A 20,578-nucleotide genomic window follows, 5' to 3' on the forward strand; every position below is an offset into this window, starting at 1 on the left:
TTGATAGCCAGTAGCCAATAGCTGCCCTAGCGTCGGTTTTAGTCCGTCTGACTAGCATACAGACAAGAGGATTTTTTCTATTTTTAATGGCGGTGATCTTCGAGCCCTCAGATGGCACTGCATTAAAAGCAGACATGATTCTGGGATGGACATCACTGCATGGGCTCAGGAATACTTCCAAAAATCACTGTCTGTAAAAAAATGCAAAGTAAAGCTCTATCATGCACAGAAGAAGCCATATCTGAACACAATCCAGAAACGCCACCATCTCCTCTGGGCCAAAGCTCACTTAAATGGTCTATTGCAAAGTGGAAAACTGTTCAGTAGTCAGACAAAGCTGTCGTTCTTTTTTGGCAACTATGTGATCCACATCCTCTAGACAAGCTTCTGGCTTGTTATCTACACTCAATTCAAAACCCGACATCTGTAATGGTATGGGGGGGAGGAGGCATTAGTGTGTATGGAATGGGCAGCTTGTACGTCTGGAAAGGCACCATAAATGCTGAAATATATATCCAAGTTTTAGAGCAGCATATACTCCCATACAGATGACGTCTTTTTCATGGAAGGCCTTGCATATTTCAGCAGGACAATGCTAAACCGCATACTGCATATATGACAATAAAATGGCTTGCTAGTAGAGGAGTCCAGATGCTTAAAACAGAGCTCCACCCAAAAGGGGAAGTTACACCTTAAGCACTCCTCCCCCCCAAATATGCCACATTTAGCGTGTCATTTTTAGAGGGGGGGGCAGGTACCTAGTTTTGACAGGAACCTGCTCCCACTTCTTCTTGGGCCACCTAGGTTAGAAGTTATTCTCTCCCCTTCCCTCCCTGCAATCTTCTGACACACATCACAGGTCCCAGAAGGTTTCCCGACCAATGGGGAGGCACTCCATGCATGTGCAGTGTGCACCCAGCTCTAAAGCCACATGCTGTCACTGCCGGGTGCCCACACTTGCAATGCTGGCACCGCGGAGAGGGAGAGAAGCAAGGGTTCGGGCGGCCGCATCTCTGGATCCTGGGACAGGTGAGTGTCTGTTTATTAAAAGTCAGCAGATACACTGACAAAAATAAGTGGAACTCCGCTTTAACTGGCCTGCCTGCAGTCCAGACCTTTCACCAACTGAAAATTTTTGGCAACAAAAAGAATTACAAAGAAGACCCAGGACTGTTGAGCACTTAGAATCCTATATCAGGCAAGAATGGGACAACATTTCTCTCCCAAAACTCAAACAACTGACCTCCTCAGTTCCAGACATTGCTACACCATGCTAAACATGGCCCTGTCCCAACTTTTTGGAGACGCGTTGCTGCCATCAATTTCTAAAATACCTTATTTTCTTCTTGAAATGGTTCTTTCTCTCAATTTAAACATTTGATGTGCTTTCTGATTTCTATTGTGAATAAAACATGGGTTCATGAAATTTGTAAATAACTGCATTCTGTTTTTATATAGATTTTACACAGAGTACCAACTTTTTGGAATTTGGGGTTGTATTATAACTGCGCAAAGCCAGCAACACCCAAAAAAATTGTATCTATTCCTTTTTTTTTATCTCTTAGCCTGATGACTGCATTGTCATTAAAAAAAAGGACATTTTCTTTCTCTACTCTTTACACAAGCAGTGGTCTCACTGCAGAGGTCCTGACATGCCCCTACTGAGTCAAAGCTAAGAATCTCAATGGGGGGGGGGGTATGAGCTTTACTGAAGAGTTCTACCTCTGACTTAGCAGGAGGCACATTTAACCACTGCAGAGAGACCACTATTTCCATACAGAGTGCAAGGGTCCTTCTTTGCAGCATGCTGGCACAGGAAAGATTTTTCTACTCACATTGTGGCTGTATTCTAAACAAAATTAACTGTATGACAGTACACTGCTTTTGTTTTTAAGTATCTGGAATGGATTTAGGGGACTGTAACTGAAAGTTCATTTGGGCTTTCACCACTTAAAGTCTGCCCCACGTACATATACTGCGGCAGGGCGGCCCTTAAGTGCAAAATCATGTACCTGTACGTGATTCCTGTTGTCTGCAGCAGGGGCACGCGCCACTGGAGCGGCGCAATGCCCACCGGGACCCACCGATCGTTCGTAGGAGAGGCAGAATGGCAGTCTGCCTATGCAAACAAGTTCTGTCAGAGAGGAAGAGGGAGATCTTGTGTTTCTGCTAATTAGGAACACAGATGTCTCTCTTCCTCCAGTCAGTCCATCCCCCACACACTTAAGCCTCGTACACACGATCGGATATTCCGCAGACAAAGCTTTGGACTTTTGTCCGAAGGGCGTGTGCCTGGATTTTGTCTTGCATACAAACGGCACATAATTGTCGGCCAACAGCCCCGATCGTAGTGACGTACTGCGTGGTTTTTCAGCTCTTTAGCGCCACCCTTTGGGCACCTTCTGCTAATGTTGTGTTATGGTGAGCATTGCTTCCGAGCATGCGTGTTTGTATTTTGGTGTTTTGTCCGATGGACTTGTGTACACACGCTCGGAAAATCTGACAAAACACATTTGTCCGCTGAAAATTTTAAAGCCTGCCATCCAACATTTGTCCGTGGAAAATCCGACAACAATTGTCCGATGGAGCGTACAAACGGTCGGATTTTTGGCCAACAGTCTGTCGTCACACAATTCCCGTCGCAAAATCCGATCGTGTGTACGAGCATAGGCGTGCGCAGGGGGTGTGCCAGGTGTGCCTGGGCACACCCTAATCACCTTGTGCAGTGCCGATTCCCCCTGCAGCCCGGGTGCCCAATGTCCCACCCCACCAAATCAAATCTCACATCTAAGAATTGGCAAGCTGCAATATAATAAATATGTCATTTACCAACCCATTCATTTTCTGAATGAATACAGCGAGGTACTGATCGCTCCTGTGTCCATTCATAATTGAAGCATAGTGAACTGTGTTTGTGAAGAAACAGGAAGCTGCTTAGCACAGAGCACTTCCCATTAATTCAGTGTCCAGTGCAGCTGAGGCCGCAGATAAAGGGACTGGGGAATCTCTGTCCTCACTCCCTTTCTGTGTCTAAAAAGCAAGACATCAGAGGTCTGTTTAGGCCCCTGATATTTCACCAAAGTCCCCCAATAGAGCTCCTAAAAAAAATTGTAAAAAAATTAAAAAATAATATTATAAAAAAAATTAACAAAATTGTAAAAAAATTATAATTAAAATAGAAAATGACTAACACTGTTCACTGCTCTACTGATTCCGTCTACTGCTCTACTCACATTGTCCATGTTTTAATACATTTTTATATGTTTGTTCACATTAATATATAACAGTGTGTGTCTGTATGTGTATGTAAGTCTGTAAACTTTGGGGTGCACACCCTAATGCAATAGTCTGCGCACACCTATGTGTACGAGGCTTTAGAAATTCCTCCCTAGGAGCACATTTAACCCTTTGATCACCCCTGATGTTAACCCCTTCCCTGTCAGTGTCATTTATACAGTGACAGTGCATTTTTTTTTTAGCACTGATCACTGTATTGATGTCACTGGTCCCCAAAAAGGGTCATTATGTGTCAGATTTGTCTGCCGCAATGTTGCAGTTCTGGTAAAAATCGCTGATCACCTCCATTACTAGTAAAAATATTAAAATAAAATAAAAGTCCATAAACCTATCCCATAGTTTGAGCTATAACTTTTGCGCAAACCAATCAATATACACTTATTGTGATTTTTTTTACCAAGAATATGTGGCAGAATACATATTGGCCTAAACTGATGAAGAAATTGTATTTTTTAAATTTTAATGGATGTGTTTTATAGCAGAAAGTAAATAATATATATATTTTTTTTTTTCAAAATTGACACTTTTTTTTGTTTATAGCGCAAAAAATAAAAACCGCAGAGGTGATCAAATACCACCAAAAGAAAGCTCTATTTGTGGGGAAAAAAAAGGACATCAATTTTATTTGGGTACAACATCGCACGACCGCGCAATTGTCAGTTAAAGTAACACAGTGCCTTATGGCAAAAAAATGGCCTAGTCAGGAAGAGGGTAAAACCTTCCAGGGCTGAAGTGGTTAAAGAATTCTGCTTAAAGCAACAATCGCACTTCTCCCCCCCCCCCCATTTTAATAACTTGGACCCCTAAATAAATGTATAAGATGAATATTAGTAAAGTATACGAGACCTTACAGTGATGGTTATTCATTATAACCTGATACCAGTTTTGGAATTGCAGAGATTCTTACCCGGCTCTTCTTCACTGAAAGAAATTACAAAGATAACAAGTTTTAAGAGATCAAAAAATGACCAGGAGGTATCACAGAATATGGTAATAAATACAGGGGTCCACACCCCATGAAATAATGAAAAGGGGATATCTGAAAAGAACTGCTTAACAAAGGTGTGCCACATCTCAGAAAAATATGGAAATGGAGGGACCCCGCAGGGGTGGGACTATTCAGGCACTACCACAACAGATTATATATATATATATATATATATATATATATATATATATATATATATATATAAAAGTAGGGGTCCCTCCATTTACACCCCATGAAATAGGACCGATTTGTAATAAATATTCTGTACATGTTCTGCATTTGTTTTGTCCAGGGCTTTTTGTTAGCGGGAATGCAGTTCCGGCACCTCCAGTACTGAATGTACTTTATAAGTAATGGCAAGGGGTGCTGGGGTGTGCTGGAGGACCTATTGATGCTGGCTGGGGGAGGCGGGGATCTTTGGTTTGTAAGGGAGATCTATTCTTGCATGGTGGTCTGTTGTTGCTGGTTTGCTTGGTGTGTATGTGTGTGCGGGGGGGGGATTGTGTTGCTGGAGGGGATCTGCTGTTGAGGGAGGGATCTTTGAATGCTGGCTGTTGGTAGGTCTATTGTTCCTGGGGTGGCATTTTCTTTTTCAGAAAGAATCAGAAAATGTTGTTGTCATTTTACAATAACAATCATAAAATGAAACAGAGTTGTAGCTCCCTCACATTAAAAAAGAAATTCCACACCCATAAAAACCACTTAACCAAAAACAGCGTACAGTACATAGTGTAATTAATACATACTATAACTCCCAATCCATTTATTCAACAAGACCTCTAGCGTTCAGGGGTCCATTGTTGCTGGGGAAGATCTATTGTTGCTGGGGTGGAAAATCTATGTTGCTGGGGGGATCTATTGTTGCTGGGGGATCTATTGTTGCTGGGGGATCTATTGTTGCTTGGGGGATCTATTGTTGCTTGGGGGATCTATTGTTGCTTGGGGGATCTATTGTTGCTTGGGGGATCTATTGCTGCTTGGGGGATCTATTGCTGCTTGGGGATCTATTGTTGCTTGGGGGATCTATTGTTGCTTGGGGGATCTATTGTTGCTGGGGGGATCTACTGTTGCTGGGGGATCTATTGTTGCTTGGGGGATCTATTGTTGCTGGGGGATCTATTGTTGCTTGGGGGATCTATTGTTGCTTGGGGGATCTATTGTTGCTTGGGGGATCTATTGCTGCTGGCTGCAGAAGCTCTATTTTACTGTTTTTCTTGTTGTCATTACCAAATTCTATACAAATTACTTAGCACCACAAAATGTTACTTGGCTTTGTATTCTCTAAAAAGGGGCTGTACTGAGAGGTGGGTGGGTGGAATCAAGAAACGGTACTTGGAGATGGGTGAGGGGTGAATATAAGAATTTACTGAAAAAGAGGGAGTTCCTGTACCTATTTTCTGGGATAAAAAACAGTTTTTGTCTATCTATTCACTGTCCTAGATGATAGTTTCTTTACTACTTTAAAGCTGAACACCAGGCACAAAAAAAACTTTCATTGAATTACCGTATTTATCAGTGTATAACACGCACTTTTTTCCCCTTAAAATCAGGGGAAAATTTGTGGGGGCGTGTTATACGCCGATCCCCACCGATCTCTGCTGAGCAAGTGCCGCCGATATACACATAGCCTAGTGTACTCGGCTAGGCTTGGCTCCTCTCGGCTCCGCTCACAGTCACGCCCAATCCCGCCCCTATGATGGACATAACAGAGGTCCAATCGCGGGACTGGGCGTGACTGTGAGCGGAGCCGAAAGGAGCAGAGCCTAGCCGAGTACACTCGGCTATAAGTATATCGGCGGCACTCGGCTCCGCTCACAGTCACGTCCAGTCCCGCCATTGGACCTGTGTTATGTCCATCCTAGGGGCGGGAGGAGCTGAGAGGAGCCGCAATACACAGGACATCCATCTCTGTGTATCTCGGCGGTGCCATATTTAAACTGCAAGGCTGCAATGATACTGATAAGGCTGCAGATGGACACTGATAAGGCTGCATTGATGGGCATTTAAATGTAATTTTTTTCCATAAACTTCCCTCCTAAAAGATTTTTTCCTTAAAATTCCCTCCTAAACTTGGGGTGCGTATTATATGCCGGAGCATGTTATACTCCGATAAATACGATATATTCTTCAATAATCAGGCAATAAATCCATTGCATGCACCAATGCCTTCGCAAAACCCAGCTATTACCTTGTAGCAATGATATCATCAGAGTATTGTACATAGCCTGTGCAGAGAGCAGAGCTGTGGGAGGGGCCCAGCAGGCCATATACTACTCACTACAGGCCATATACAGAAAACTACAGGAAGGTGCAGAGATAAGAACAGTGTTCCTGCACAAAGAGAGAGAGCAGTAGTGAGTGATTTATATTAAATGAAGAGGTAGGAGCAAGGTGCTAGAGCCCACTGTTTAGCTAATAGGTGAGAGATCCTAGTAAAAGCTGGATAGTCTACGTGTGCCAGTTCTCCACAAAATAGGGGTCCTTCCTGGAGATGGGGGTCACCCCACTTCTTTAGCCAGAAGAAGCCCCAAACACATGTGTTGACTGTCCAAAAATGTGATTTATTGATTCCACAAATGGCCAAAAGACAACGACGGATACCCTACACATTTCAGGGGCCACAATCCCCCTTTATCAGGGCATAGCAATTGTCACAGTAGCTAATAGCTTATTAAAACCAGGAGGGTATAACGCTATGCTCAAAGTATGGCAATCATGCTGTCAACTGACCAAAGGATTGTGGGCACAAGCGTTGAAATTCTTCCCTCTCTTCTCCCTAGAACTCATATGCACAGACCTGTCTACCTCAACTTGGACAGCAGCTGGAATCAGATGACAGCAAGCTATGGAGTGGAATAACGTCCTTGGCTAACTGGCTAAAAGACAGAATTCAGAGAGTAGTGGTTAATGATTCTTACTCTGAATGGTCTAAGGTTATTAGTGGTGTACCCCAAGGCTCAGTGCTGGGACCCTTACTTTTTAATATCTTTAATATCTTTATAAATGATATTGGGTCTGGGATTAAAAGTACCATTTCAGTCTTTGCAGATGACACCAAACTATGCAGTGGAATAACGTCCTTACAGGATGTCTCCAATTTACAAGCTGACCTCAATGCTCTGTCTAATTGGGCGACTATGTGGCAAATGAGGTTTAATGTTGATAAATGTAAAGTTATGCACTTGAGAGCTAAGAATATGCATTATTATACATACTAGGGGGAGTACAACTGGGGGAATCCATAGTGGAGAAGGATCTGGGGGTTTTGGTAGATCTGGAACTGGAGAAAGTGCAGAGAAGGCCAACCAAACTAATAAGAGTCATGGAGGAGCTCAGCTATGAGGAAAGATTAGAGGAACTGAATTTATTCTCTCTTGAGAAGAGGAGATTAAGGGAGGATATGATCACCATTTATAAATACATAAGAGGTCCATATAGTGAACTTGGTGTTGAGTTGTTCACTTTAAGGCCATGACAGAGGACAATGAGGCACTCTTTATATCTAGAGGAAAAAAGATTTCATCTCCAAATACGCAAAGGTTTCTTCACAGTAAGAGCTGTGAAAATGTGGAATAGACTTCCTCCAGAGGTGGTTCTGTCCAGCTCAGTAGATTGCTTTAAGAAAGGCCTTGATACTTTCCTAAATGTGCAGAATATAACTGGGTACTAACATTTATAGGTAAAGTTGATCCAGGGAAAATCCGATTGCCTCTCGGGGGATCAGCAGGGAATTTATTTTTTCCCTGCTGTAGCCAAATTGGATCATGCTTTCCTTGGGTTTTTCACGTTCCTCTGGATCAACTGTGGGTGAAGCATTGTGTATATGGGATTGTATTGTTGTTTTCTTTTTATATTGTTTGACCTAGATGGACTTTTTTCAACCCAACTAACTATGAATCACACATATTGGAGACATATTTGACAAAGGGACTATGCGCACATTCCAAGCCCTCCAAACACAATATCAGATCTCCAACTGTGAATTTCTTAAATTCCTCTGAATCAGACATGCCCAAAGATGAGTCATCTGGTCAGACAACACCCTCATCGTGGACATTTTAGGGTTCTTTGAAAAGAAAGTGTCCCCCGATTAAGGGATCTCACACAAAACCACACTAAGCTACCCCAAATGGAGAATTGGGAACAAACTCTAATCTCTAAACGACAGATGTATCAGCAAGGCATCATGCAGCAAAAGCCCCACTCAAACTCTTTAGATGTCTTACCCACTGGAAGATCGCACAGAAACTCCTCCATCAGTGATACCAAACACCAGCAAAACTAGCCTGCCCCCCCCCCCCCCCCAATCTGCTACCTGCTGAAGAGGATGCGGCAACCTAGGATCTACCATCCACATTTAGTGGTCTTGCCCACTACTTGTCCCTTTCTGGAAAAAGAAAGTGTAATCCCTCACTGGGAGAAGGACCAGAATCTGTACCACACTCACTCCTTAACAACTGCCATTAGGGCTAAACTTGGAAACATGGCCTCCCAAATATCACTCCATTCTCGCACAGATCTTCATTGCAGCTAGACTCTGAATTGCTTGTAATTGGAACAGCAACCTTCTGCCCTTGAGCCAACAACTATACTCTACTCTAAACCAGCACCTACACTTGGAATTCATGTACTCAAAAGTGCATCTATTATTGTCCAAACTACAGAAATTGTGGGCCCCATGGACAAATCAGTTTCCAAACTCCGTCTAAACCTGAGACTTAATACCTAGATATTGTGAGGCTAGGCTGTTAACCTATGACAACACATGATACGTATTTTGCTCTTCCTACCTATAATGCTTATCTGCTTCATCATAAAGCACCCCCCTCCCCTTTCCCCTAAAATACCAAGTACTTTTTGCATCATTACGTATTAAATGTACATTTAAATTGTTATGTAAGAATTAGGGTCACATGCTCTTAGTGACCCAAAGCTGTTATCGCATATGCTATGTTTTCAATGTAATCTGAAAACCTTTCAATAAAATTTGAAGTAAAAAATAAATGTAAAAAACACAGGAGGGTAGTTAGTACTGGTGTGCCTATGTTACATGCAGTCTTGCTGTATATGTTCTTAACATAAAACACACAAATACTCTTCATCCTCCTGGTTCTGATTGATTTGCCCAGGCTCTCAACTTTGAGTCCATTAGCTACTGTGACAGTTGCTTTGTCCTGATGAAGCTGGGTTATTTGATTCCAAAAATGTGTTGGATTTCATTTGTTGCCTTTTGGCCATTTGTGGAATCAATAAATCACATTTCTGTACTGTTCATATGTCTGTTTGGCACTTCTTCTGCTACAAATGGTCTTCATTACTAGAAGCTCCTGAACAGAGGTAAAATCTCACACTGGATTACTGCAGTTTAGCCCGCAGCCCCAAGGTATGATCGGTTCCAGCAACCATCGCCAGCGTCTGTTTTACATGGTGCAGGAATACCTAGGGGCAAGATCTGACTTGGACACCTTTCCCATAGAAAATCCTCTGGGTTACTGGATCTTGAGGATGGATCACTGGCCAGAGCTTGCACAGTATGCAATTGAGCTACTGGCCTGTCCTGCATCCAGCGTTCTTTCGGAACGCACATTCAGTGCTGCTGGAGGCGTGGTAACCGATCACAGGGTGTGCCTGTCCACCGACTCGGTCGATCGACTGACCTTCAAAAAATGAATCAGTCTTGGATCACCACCAGATACCAAGCACCTGATGCTGATGTAACCGAATACATTTTTTTGAAATGTCAGATCCCTTCAAGATCCCTTCAAGACTGCCTATGCTAATGCTGAGTGACTATCCTGAGTAATTATCCTCTTCCTCCTCAATGATCACGCTGATAGTTTGTAAGAATATTTTTGTTTCTGGGAGCTGCCATCAGTGGCTAAGGCCCAATTTTTCAGCCCCTGTTTAAACAGGGGCATGTAATTACAATTTTTGATGTAATACTTTGCAGCAGGGCTCGTTCCTGCGTTCCAACTAGAGTGTCTGTGAGGGGTTGCAGTGTTGTGGCACCAGCACCAGTGCCTAAGGCCCAATTTTTCTGCCCCTGTTCAACAGGTGCATGTAATTACAATTCTTGATCTAATATTTCACAGCAGGGCCCTGTGAGGGCTTACAGTGTTGTGGCAACACCAACACCTAAGGCCCAAATTTCTGCTGAGTATATAGGGCAGGCCCCTACTTTCAAACATCCAACTTACAAACGACTCCTACTTGTAAACAGAAGGAGACAACAGGAAGTGAGATGAAATCTACCCCTAGGAAGGGAAATTCTCTCCTGTAAGAGTTAATATGGGAAAAACATTTCTCCTTTCCACTGATGCTTTATCACCAATCCTTGTTTCACTAAAAACCCCAAATTTTCTAAAAACATTTGTCATTGTGATAGAAAGTGAGGTGAAATCTTCTGAAGAGGAGGACAGACAGCAAAACAAATGTCACAGGGGTGATAACCCTTCCCTATGTTTTCCAAAAAGCTTAAAAATAGATTTTTTGGCTGGAGCTACACTTTAAAAATGTACCAGTTCAAAATTACAAACAGATTCTACTTAACAACAAACCTACAGTCCCTGTCTTGTTTGCACCGCCTGTATACTGCTGTTCAGAGTATATAGGGCCTGGGGGCCCCACACCTTTCTTTTTTTTATTTTGGGTGCGGGGTTCCCCTTAATATCCATACAAGACCCAAAGGGTCTGGTAATGGACTGGGGGGTACCCATGCCGTTTGTCTCACTGATTTTCATCCATATTGCCGGGACCCGACATTACATTAAAGCCGCAAGCAGTTATAAATGACTTTTATTCCTTTAGAAATGTAATTTTGTGCAGCGACTGTTCTAAACACAGGAAACACGCACCACTTTACAGGCATACTATAGACACCCCCCAGGTACGATATTTAAAGGGATATTTCACTTTTTTTTTTTTTTTTACTTTAAGCATCATTAAAATCACTGCTACTGAAAAAACGGCCATTTTTAAAAGTTTTTTTTGCATTGATACATGTCCCCTGGGGCAGGACCCGGGTCCCCAAACACTTTTTAGGACAATACCATGCAAATTAGCCTTTAAAATTAGCACTTTTTATTTTGAATGTTCGAGTCCCATAGACGTCAATGGGGTTCTAACGTTCGTGCAAATTTTCGGTCCGTTCGCAGGTTCTGGTGCGAACCGAACCGGGGGGTGTTCGGCTCATCCCTATTCAGGAGCCCCTCAGGAGGTGTTAGGGGATTTTTTTGAGTATTTGTGTGAGAGTGTCAGCAAGTGGTGGGGGGTGGTGTGTGTCTGTTCTCTGCACAGATCTGAGCAGTGTCTTGCCTCACCACAGCAGTCCCGGACAATGCTCTCCTCCTCCTCGCTGGGCCCTGTGACAGATCGCTGTAGGTCCCTGCCTGGTTGTCAGCCCTGACACTTTCCCGTCTAGGGCTGGCCTCACCCCATCTTCCCTCCGCTACTCTCTAGCTCTCCACTCCACTCAAGACTTGAAAATGCTGCCATTCAGAGCTTCTCTTTCAAATTCTTTGTGGGAGATCTCCTGGTTGCTGACATTGCACTCTAACCCAGATTCCGCTTTCCCCTTTACAGTGACAGGGCAACTTCATGGCCCCCTGGAGCATGGGTGGGGTCGCAATTGTGACCCCTGATACTACGCCTATTGGGGGAGCAGTAGTATTACTAAACTGCCTGCAGCTGCTTGCAATCCTGAACCCGTGGAGAGAGAGAGGCACAGAATTCTCTCTCACTTTCTCTCCCCAGATGGGCGCAGCAGAGGTGCACATGCTCAAAGCCCAATTTGAGCTGAGCAAGCGCATAACACTGCCTGAATGTTCCCTGTGGCCTAGAGGATAGAGAAGAAACTCTCCACAAATCACCTGACCCAAGGCAATCAGGTGACGCCCTACCCCCCCATCTGTCCAGTTTTGACCACTTTAAGGGGAGTTTTCTGCCTAAAGTGCCCCAGGCTGGATGCTGGATGCTGGAGCTGAACCCCTGTCTTTGATGGGGTAGGAAGGCATCATCTACTTGCCTTGGGTCTGGTGAATTGTGGAGAATTTTTTCTCCATCCTCTGAACCTCAGAAAACATTAGGGTGGTGTTATGAGCTTGGTCAGCTTGGACTGAGCTTTGAGCATGTGCGCCTCTGGCACCTAGGGCTGCAGGAAACTTTGGACGCTGTATGTGTCATGATGCCACAAGATGGCAGCTGGCACTGCGCGTGCATGTGTGGTTTACCGTGCCAACCAGAATCCACCACCTTGGGACATCCAGGCCACTGGATGGTGTCCACAGATGGCAGCAATCTGCGGCCATTAGGGGGCTATTTAAGGGATGGTGTTCCCCTGGGTTTATGAACACTCTGGAGGGGCACCCAACTGTGCTTACACAAGACAGCTTGCACTCTGAAGCCAATGCTGGGGGAGTCACGACCCTGAAAGGTCCGCAAATAAAAGCTTGATAGTTTCTGTGATTAATGGAGTGAAGCCCCCCATCTCTGACAGTGGCTATTTATATACTGTCTGTTTTACAGATATCTTACTGCTATACAAGTCAGCTTTGAACTCTACATATTCTCCCCATGACTAGAGTCAATTAACCCCTTTTCGGGTAATAATAACATAATAATAATAAAAATAATACCTATATAATGCATGTACCCTTCAAAAGTGGTTGTAAATCCTGTTACACCACTTGTACCTTATTATAGGCTTAGCTGTAGGTACTGGAAATCCTGCATGGTTTAGGAGATATTTACCATATACTTTTGCGTCAACGTCATCAGCGTGTGCCGTTTCTAAAGGGCCCGTGGCGTGACCGGTGGCTGCCGTGTGCACACGTGGGAGTGACGCCATTGCGGCTCCAGCCAATCACAGCGCTGAAGCTCACGAACTCAGAAATAACTCCGGGAGACATGGCGCTGGTCACAGCGGTGTGCGGAGACGGCTGCAACAGCTTCGATCTAAGGTAATTGTTTCATAATGAGCTAGTATGCAATGTATACTAGCTCATTATGCCTTTGTCTTGCAGGGTTTTTTTTAATTTTATTTTTATGGGTTTACAACCCCTTTAAGAAACTACAGACTCTCCTTGTTTCAACGACTTACCTGTTTAATGACTGCTCTTACTTTTACTTTTTGGGCACTGTACATCATTTTATTGTACAGTACAATGATGTCGTTCCCCTCTCTCTGTAACCCCGGAAACCGGGAGTGACGAGTATTTTGTCACCTCCGGTTCCGCCACTTTGTTTACCTGGCCGCCAGTGGCCAGGAAACCAGCTGATCAGACTGATCTGTGTCTCTTTAAGTAATTTCACCACCCTGTGAAGAGGTATATTTATAGACATTTCATAGAGAACATGACGTCAACAACTCCACACTAATGAGTGCCAATAGGCTGTTCTGGTTCAGTAAGGATCCTATCATGCTTCAGGGCTCTTGCACCACATGCTGCCCTCTTTAAATGTGCACATTGCCATTAATTCTTAATGGCACCCCCATGCATCTGGCAAATGCGGGTGAATTTGTGGCCACCAAACCACATGGTACCATGCAGGTACAAAAAATTGTGCCTACCTTACATTTTGCAAATTTCCGCACATTTGACCCGAACTGTAATATCTTTCTTTCCAGAGGACGTGTGTGTGTGTGGAGTGGGGGGAGGGAGTCCTTTGCATTCCTATACCAGTTTAACAGGGTAGAAAAGTGAAATACTAAATCTACATAGCCAGTGGAATCAACTTACTGTGTTTGTGATGCTGAAGGATAGATGCAAGACAGGAGCCACCACAGAGCATACAATTGTGATGAAGATTGTGTTGACACCAAAGCACCTGTTTGGCTGTAGACAAAGTGATATAAGAAAAACAAATCAATCAGAACATTTTCATGACAAACCCATCTATAATTTATGTGACTGAGTTCTAGAACATTTAAAATAGGTCAGAGAAGACAGCAAATCAAAAATATGTGGAATAGCTTCAAACAAACTCTAAAATCCTAAAGGAAGCGCAGCTTTGCTTTATAGTTGGTGATGTGAACATTTAGTAGGGACTTCTATGCAAGGAGGAACAATTACAGCAGAAAGGTAGATGGGGTTAGAAATTTACTTTATTCTGAAGGTCAGTGTTGGCCAGTGTGATAATTCTTCAGATCAGGACACTTGAGGAATTGATTTTGGCCTCAAGTATAGGGTGATACTGTAAATCCCCAGAAAGACCATACTGGGGTATGTTGGCTATAAATACTGGGGTATGTTGATTTTTATTATTATTGGTGGGCACTGACAGGTGGGATTGATGAGCACTGATAGGAGGCACTAATGGGCACTGATAGGTGGCACTGATGAGCACTGGTGGACACTGATAGGCTTCATTGATGAGCACTAATAGGAGGAACTAATGGGCACTGATAGGTGGGATTGATGAGCACTGATAGGCAGCACTGATGGACACTGATGGGCTGCATTGATGAGCACTGATAGGCAGAACTTATGGGCATTGAGCACTGATAGGCAGCATTGATGGCCACTGATGAGGAGGCACTGATAGGTGGCACTGATTGGCATTGATAGGCAGCACTGGTAGGCGGCAATCATAGGTGGCACTGATAGGAGGCACTGATGGGCACTGATAGGCGGCACTGATGGGCAGTACTGGTAGGTGGCACTGATGGGCAGCACTTTTAGGCGGCAATGATAGGTGGCACTGATAGGCGGCATTGATGAGCACTGATAGGCGGCACTGGTAGGCGGCATTGATGAACAATGATAGGCAGCACTCATAGGCTGCACTGATGGGCACTAATAGGTGGCATTGATAGACGCCATTGATGAGCACTGATAGGTGGCACTGATAACTACTGATAGGCGGCATCGATGAGCGTTGATAGGTGGCAACGATAGGGGGAATTTATGGGCACTAATAAATCAGGTAGGTCAGTGTAGGTATCAGGTAAGTCTGTGTAGTGGTCAGGTAGGTCAGTGTAGGTGTCAGTGTAGTGGTCAGGTAGGTCAGTGTAGAAACCAGGTAGGTCTGTGTAGCGGTCAGGTAGGTCAGTGTGGGTGTCAGTGTAGTGGTCAGCTAGGTCAGTGTAGGGATCAAGTAGCTCAGTGTAGGAGTCAGGTAGGTCAGTGTAGGTGTCAGTGTAGTGGTCAGGTAGGTCAGTGTAGGTGTCAGGTAGGTCAGTGTAGGAGTCAGGTAGGTCAGTGCAATGGTCAGGTTGGTCTGTGTAGTGGTCAGTGTAGGTTTCAGTGTGGTGGACAGGTTGGTCAGTGTAGGAACCATGTAGGTCAGTGTAGGTGTCAGGTAGGTCACCTGCAAATTTTAGAAAAATTACACACCCGCTACTATCTTGCTTACTGAAGCAGGACTGAGTTTCGACTGAATCAACTTAGACACAAGCTCATGACATAATGAACACCATCGGGACCAGGAAAGACGATAGTCTAGACAAGTCTTCCTTGATCAGAATTTCTGAGGTTAGAAAGTATCAGCTCCAAATTAAGCCCCAGAGGAAATCTGGGCAAGGGGTGCTGATCTGCCGATGGAGCCAAATCCTGAAACTTCTTGAACTGCAAATGAGATAAAGCTTCAGCTATGTTTTTATATATCCCTGCTATGTGTGTTGCTTTCAACCAAATATTAAAATGCATGCAGTGCAATACTAGAAAATGCAGCAGTTTAATAACTGGTTCAGATTTTGAGGATAACGTATTAATAGCAAAGAAAACACCTTTGTTATACGTGTGACCCAGAACTCTGCGGTTCATGAAGACATCCTTCCAAACCACTATGGAAACTATTACTGGGAATAATTTCAGGAGGACAAGGTTCTGCAGAATGTCCTGTTGCAACCAATCTGAGTGCCACTCAGAGTTTGTCAGGGACATGGCCATCATGGTACCGGCTATACGGCGCGTGCGCGACGGCGCGCAAGTGGCGTGACAGACACTGTTGCCAGTAGCCCTATTTAAGCCAGCCTGTGACCACAGGACATTGCTGGATTATCTCCTCAGCTTTCTTGTGTACCTTGACCTTGCTTCCTGATCTGTGATTACCCGTTGTGACCCGGCTTGCCTTGACCTCGCTTCCTGATCTCCTAGTTTGACCCTTGGCCTGCTCCTGGACTCTGCTTCTGCTTCCTGATCTCCCAGCTTGACCCTTGGCTTGTACCTGGACCTTGCCTGTGTATGGCTTTGGTTTGCCCCTGTGTATGCTCTGGACTGATTTGTCTGTGTATGACCCCTGGCCTGTCTCCTGGTTTCTCTGTTTACCTGAACACAGCAAGTTCTGCTCTGCCAGCTCAGTCATCCCTCAGTGGCCGAGCTCATCCGACTGCAAACAAGCACTTGGCCAACCGTGCTTCTTTGGGCACCGCGCTTCCTGTTCCCAACTCTAGGAACGCGCTGCACTTAGCCCCGAGGGGAGTCCTCTTAGCATCTCGATCTCCATACACGCCCCTGATAGTATAATTCAGCCATGTCATAGATCGACAGAGGTGCTTCCCCTGTAGAGGCTATGTGCCAATAGGTCTCCGCACTTACCCAAGCAGTGCAGAGACTGCAAGGCACCTACGTTCAATTAGAGGGTCGTCTGTAGCACTTATCTTCGGATTTCGTGTCTCCTGATCCAAGACCCACCTCCACCTGTACTTCTGCTGCGCTGCCTCAGGATTCTCCCCTCACAGTGTTGAGTCCACCTCCTGAACCATGTGTGCCGATCCCTGAATGATTCTTGGGGGACCGAAGAAAGTTTACGGCCTTTAAAAATGCCTGTCTGCTATACCTGGCTCTGCAACCAAGAACTTTTTCTCTAGAGAATATTAAAGTTGGATTCATTATATCTTTACTCTTGGTCGATCCTCAGTCTTGGGCCTAAGGACTGTTAGAGCAGAACAGTCCCATTATTGACTCCGTTGACACTTTCTTCAGGGCTATGGCCCAGCTATACGATGACCCCCAACGTACAGCTACAGCCGAAAATGCTCTGCACACCCTGCAGCAGGGACAGAATCCCGCTGAAGATTATACAGTGGACTTCCGCACACGGGCTGCAGACACCTGCTGGAATCAAGCCGCCCTAAGATACCAATATCGACTGGGCTTATCAGAGTCCCTCAAGGATGAGCTGGCCAGGGTAGCAATCCCGGATACCTTAGAGGGCACTATCCAGTTAACCATACAGCTGGATAGGCGCCTACGTGAACGTTTCTTTGAAAGGTCTCAGCACCTCCAACCAACCCAAAGACTGCCTGAAACTCCCTTTTTTTCTCTCATCCAGTCCCCCCAGCTTTCCTGTGTCTGAAGTCAAGCCCAGACAGATTAGTCTGTTCCACCCTGCTTTGTCGCCTGAAGTAAGGCTCTACCGTCGACAGGCGAATCATTGCTTTTACTGTGGAGACAATGGCCAATTCTTGCAAAATTGCCACCTCAGGCCCGAAGAAACCATCCTACCAGCCTCCTACACACTGTCAAGTATCAGCACTTACCTGATCTTACCTTGTTCTCCCTATCTCTCTATCAGTGGCAAAAGAAGAGATCCGGCTTTCAGCCATCATCGACACTGGGCCTGTAGCTGCTTCTTAGACCTAACCTTGGCCAAAGGACTTGGAATTCCCCTTGTTACCAAGAAGCAGCCGTTAACAATTCATTTGGCTGATGGATCTCTACCCAGTTCTGGACTGATTACCCACGAGACCCTGCCAATCCCTATGACAACCAATTCCAGCCATAAGGAACTGGTACACTTTGATGTTTTGTGCTCTCCTTTGTTTTCGGTCATTCTGGCAGTCCCCTAGTTACAAGCACATAACCCTTACATTGACTGGCTCAAGATTGAAGTTCTGTTTTCATCTGCCTACTGTCAGCAGCATTTCCTTGCCCCTAGTCCTAAGGACTTTACCAGCTGCCTGACCATACAACCCGTTTCTTATGCCAAACCACATGTACCCTCTGCCTACCAAGAATTCCTGGATGTGTTCAACAAGAAAGTAGCGGACTCCCTTCCACCCCACCGTCCTTATGACTGCCCCATTGAATTGCTTCCAGGCTCTGAAATTCCCTTTGGTCGTATATTTCTTTGTCAGAGACTGAACTTGAAACGTTACGACTATATATCGATGAAAACCTGGAAAAAGGATTTATTCGTCCCTCTTCATCCCCTGCAGTTGCTGGCATTTTCTTTGTCGAGAAAAAGGATAAAATGTTGAGACCTTGTGTAGACTACCGAGAGTTGAATAAAATCACCATCAAAAATCGCTACCCTCTCCCCCTCATCCCGGAACTCTTCCAATGATTCCGTTCTGCCCGAGTCTTCTCTAAACTGGATTTATGAGGTGCTTACAACCTGGTTCGCATCCGTGAGGGGGGCAAGTGGAAGACGGCGTTCCAAATTCGTTTCGGACATTTTGAATATTTGGTAATGCCGTTCGGACTCTGCAATGCTCCAGCCACGTTCCAGCATTTCGTGAACGATATTTTCCGAGACCATCTCGACAACTTCCCCATTGTGTATCTGGATGAAATCCTCGTTTTCTCATCCATCCTGGAGATCCATCGAGTTCACATAAAGAAGGTGCTAACTATTCTAAGAACGCATGGATTGTACGTGAAAGCCGAAAAATGCGACTTTGAAAAAGAAACTATCTACTTCTTTGGTCTTGTTGCCTCAGACAAGAAGATTTATCGGGTTTTCAAACTTCTACAGAAGATTTATTAAGAACTTTTTAGCCATTATATCACCCATTACCCAACTAACCCGTTTGCATTCCAGATTCCAGTGGTCCCCGGAGGCTCAGGCAGCTTTTCGACAGAATTAACCGCTTCAGCCCCAGAAGAATTTACCCTCTTCCTGACCAGAGCATTTTTTGCGATTCTGTACTGCGTCGCTTTAACTGACAATTGCGCGGTCGTGCGACGTGGCTCCCAAACAAAATTGAGGTCCTTTTTTTCCCACAAATAGAGCTTTCTTTTGGTGGTATTTAATCACCTCTGCGATTTTTATTTTTTGCGCTATAAACAAAATAAGAGCGACAATTTTGAAAAAATGCATTATTTTTTACATTTTGCTATAATAAATATCCCCCAAAAATATATAAAAAAACATTTTTTTTCCTCAGTTTAGGCCGATACGTATTCTTCTACATATTTTTGGTTAAAAAAAAATCGCAATAAGCGTTTATTGATTGATTTGCGCAAAAGTTATAGCTAATTATATACTAAATAGGGGATAGTTTTATGGGATTTTTATTAATATTTTTTTTTTTACTAGTAATGGCAGCGATCAGCGATTTTTATTGTGACTGCGACGTTGTGGCGGACATGTCGGACATTTTTGACACATTTTTGGGACCATTGTCATTTATACAGCGATCAGTGCGATTAAAAATGCACTGATTACTGTGTAAATGACACTGGCAGTGAAGGGGTTAACCACTAGGGGTCGGGGAGGGGTTAATCAGTACTAGGGGAGTGTTTTCTAACAGTAGGGGGTGGGGCTGTATGTGTCACTAGACTGATCACTGCTCCCGATGACAGGGAGCTGTGATCAGTGACACTTGTCACTAGGCAGAATGGGGAGATGCTGTTTACATCAGCATCTCCCCGTTCGTCCTCTCCGTGAGGCGATGGCGGGTATCCCAGCAGCGATCGAGTCCGCGGGACCCGCGACCCGACTCACGGAGCTCCCTGACGGCGCGCGCGCCGCCGGCGGTGCGCACGCAATGGCACGGTGGGGAATTCAAATGGACGTACAGGTACGCCCATTTGCCCAGCCGTGCCATTCTGCCGACGTACATCGGCGTGTGCCCATCGGGAACCGTTAAAGCAGTATTTGTCTCAGCACCAGTTCTTCAGCATCCTGATCCTGCATTGCCCTACGTTCTAGAAGTCGATGCATCTGAAGTGGCCACAGGAGCTATTCTTTCTCAACGACAAGGCCCCAAATCATTGTTACACCCTGTAGCCTTTTCCTTGAAAAATGATGCAACTAGAAAGGAACTATGATGTGTGCCTATGTTACATGCAGTCTTGCTGCATATGTTCTTAACATAAAACACACAAATACTCTTCATCCTCCTGGTTCTGATTGATTTGCCCAGGCTCTCAACTTTGAGTCCATTAGCTACTGTGACAATTGCTTTGCCCTAATGAAGCTGGGTTATTTGATCCCCAAAATGTGTTGGATTTTATTTGTTGTCTTTTGGCCATTTGTGGAATCAATAAATCACATTTCTGTACTCTTAATATGTCTGTTTGGAACTTCTTCTGCTACAAATGGTCTTCATTACTTGACTATAGGATT

General features: G+C 44.6%; 1 protein-coding gene across 1 annotated transcript in view; it reads right to left on the reverse strand.

The window, feature by feature from the left end:
* The window catches only part of LOC141147916 (uncharacterized), a 42,286-nt gene extending 29,156 nt beyond the window's left edge, over positions 1–13,130 (reverse strand). The window contains exon 1 of the mRNA XM_073635075.1: positions 13,034–13,130. Coding sequence (XP_073491176.1) covers positions 13,034–13,130 — 97 coding nt within the window. The remainder of the gene's footprint in view (positions 1–13,033) is intronic.
* Positions 13,131–20,578: the final 7,448 nt, after the last annotated feature.

This window comes from Aquarana catesbeiana, linkage group LG06 (genome assembly GCF_042186555.1).
Source record: "Aquarana catesbeiana isolate 2022-GZ linkage group LG06, ASM4218655v1, whole genome shotgun sequence".
NCBI classification, from domain to species: Eukaryota; Metazoa; Chordata; class Amphibia; order Anura; family Ranidae; genus Aquarana; species Aquarana catesbeiana.